The following is a 2,500-nucleotide window of genomic DNA, read 5'->3' on the forward strand; positions in this document are numbered from 1 at the left end:
GACTAGTTTCTTTTGTTTAAATGCTGTGTAGGTAAGAGGTAATCCTCCCTTCACGCAGCTCACTTCTCTCTCTATTTACCTATCTCTCTCTCTCTATCTCTGGTTCTGTCTGAACTTATCAAAGAATAAGAGAGAGAGAGAGAGAAATTAATCACGTATTTATACCTACAGAACGATTACGGAGAAAGCAAATGGTTGGTCAATATAACTGAAGGGTCAAATAAAGTCAGTCACAGGCTGATCTTGCCTCTTCACATTACCTGTGCGGCCTGCGTATTTCAAGTAAGTTTTTCTTTATCGTTCTGACCTTATACGGAACTTTACAGTGACCCTGATCTTTTTAAAGAAATATGATTACTGTTACAATTTCGCCTAGTATTGTTTTACATTTGACTGACTTATTCATTGTGACGTGCTGAGTCACTCAAATGTGGAAACTCATTTCCAAAAGATCATATTTACCTAAAAGCATTATCTTTTTAGTTACGTGAGTATAAATCATTTTGGTTTAGTGTCTAAGTCACAGCATTCAAAGACAGAATAAATGCAGATGCACGTTTTGAGTGTAAAGTTGAATCTAAACAGCACAAGTATTATGCTTCGGATGCAGTTAATACTCTTTCCAGGTATCATGTTGCAAAATGATCTGTCGCATGACAGTGTTCATCACAGACACCAAGTTCAGATATGAGTCTATTGAGAAATGCATTAACCTCAATTATAATAAGCGCTCGGTGCCTCACGAGAGAAATTTTTTTTTCGTAAAGTGCCACTCCGTGAAATTACTGTGAACATTTCGGCATTTCTGTGGGTCTGAAAATGTTCTGATAACGCCAGGTCTTCGGATCTTGAGGCGCTGCGCAGTTACCCCCCACGCCACCCCCATCCCCCATTTCCATAAAAAAGAGAATGGGACTATTGACAGCGTCTCATCTCTGCCTCTCAAGAAACTTACACACGCGCCTTTGATTTCCCTCCAGACATTAGCCCGTCCATAGGGTAGTCCCCCTCCAGTAACCCTCCCCTCGCCCTTCTCCTCCTCGCTCGGGTCCTTTCTTCCTCTCTACTCCTCTCCCCTCTTTATTGCCACCTCTCTTTTCCATCTCCCCTTCTTTATTGCTACACTTCTTTTAACTACCCCCTTTCCTCCTCTCCCACCCCCCCCCCCCCTCTCCTCTACCAACTCCCTCTCTCCCTTCCTCTCCTCCTCTTCCCCTCTTCCCTCTCCTCCACGACCTTCCCTCTCTTCCTTCTCTCACTTCCTCTCCTCCTCGTCCCCTCGGCACTCACCAAATGTTCTCATGCGTACCTACTTCTCTTACTTTTTCGTATTAAATATGCTTTACTCACCTCTTGGGATCCTTCTTTGGCGTATGAGAAAAGCGAATGTTGTAATATCACTTAGATGTACATTAGGCGTGTTTTTGTGAAGTCAGTGTGAATGGCTGCATGGTGAATGTACGGATGAATAAATGGATTCCTTTACAATATGATTTCTAAACTAGTAATCTTTCGCCAATAAAATCAGACACGCCGGAATTCGGAAGTTTCTGTGTCATAAAAATAAGTACACGTTCCCCCTGAAGTGTTTAGATTTATTGCCAAAATTACGATACGACACGTTCTCAGTTCTGAGTTTCAAGACATTTGCATGTCTTACTTCTTCCAATTAGTACAGACTTTTTAACTTTCTGATAATTCACAATAGGACTAATTAACATATTCTCCGTTGCATCTCTCTGTACACTCTTTATTTCCACAGTGGCGCTTTGTGACCCAGGGCGCAAGGAGCCGTGAGGAATACCGTGCATGCGCAGATGTGGCCATCATGCCCGACCTCAACATTGCCACATCTTCAACTCAGAAACCCCAAGTCTCTATAACATCTGATCCGAGCGACGATGCCTTCACAACAGAATGTGCTAAAATATCTTCTCCTTCTCCGTCTCCTTATTCCATTTTTACTTCCCTTGTTTCTCCTTCCCCGCCTACCGCCATTAGCAACAGTATAGCTACAACATCGAGGCGCGGGAATTCTTCCAGAGAAAATATGGATGGTAACAGCCCAATATCTGTAGCTGGCAACATTGTTTTCACCCTGATGAGCGTGGGAATTGCAGTTTTGTGGGCTGCTATTACGTAAGGTGATTACCCTTTCTTCGCTCGGTTATTTCGGGACAGATCGATTGGTTTAGAGGAAAGAGAATGGAGGTTCAGAGAAAATTCTTTTGGACAACTTCCAAACGGATTTTAAAGATTGGCGATTTTGTACGGACCAGACTACAGTGGTGCCGATTTTCCAGTTCAGATTGCAACTGGTATATCATCCTATATTCCCACATTATTTCAAATCATTTATGCATCTCCACGCTTGTCCATTCACGGCTGAAATCCTTTTCTTGCGCCCAAAGCCATGTATTACATCAGTGCTTCACTTCATTCAGAGATTGTTTTGACGGAAATCTTAGCCGTTAAGTTTATTTACAATTCATTTCCGAAA

At 42.5% G+C, this 2,500-nt stretch overlaps 2 protein-coding genes across 2 annotated transcripts in view; one reads left to right on the forward strand and one right to left on the reverse strand.

The window, feature by feature from the left end:
* Positions 1–2,500, reverse strand: part of LOC125024952 (trans-1,2-dihydrobenzene-1,2-diol dehydrogenase-like) — a 44,375-nt gene that overhangs the window by 40,329 nt on the left and 1,546 nt on the right. The gene's annotated exons all lie outside the window — the stretch shown is intronic.
* LOC125024953 overlaps positions 1–2,500 on the forward strand; it is a 7,631-nt gene that overhangs the window by 4,817 nt on the left and 314 nt on the right. Inside the window, exons 4-5 of the mRNA XM_047612753.1 lie at positions 172–282; positions 1,763–2,500. The exon at positions 1,763–2,500 is cut by the window's right edge and continues 314 nt beyond it. Coding sequence (XP_047468709.1) covers positions 172–282; positions 1,763–2,143 — 492 coding nt within the window. The 3' untranslated portion in view covers positions 2,144–2,500. The remainder of the gene's footprint in view (positions 1–171; positions 283–1,762) is intronic.

Source organism: Penaeus chinensis, chromosome 4 (assembly GCF_019202785.1).
Source record: "Penaeus chinensis breed Huanghai No. 1 chromosome 4, ASM1920278v2, whole genome shotgun sequence".
Taxonomy (NCBI): Eukaryota; Metazoa; Arthropoda; class Malacostraca; order Decapoda; family Penaeidae; genus Penaeus; species Penaeus chinensis.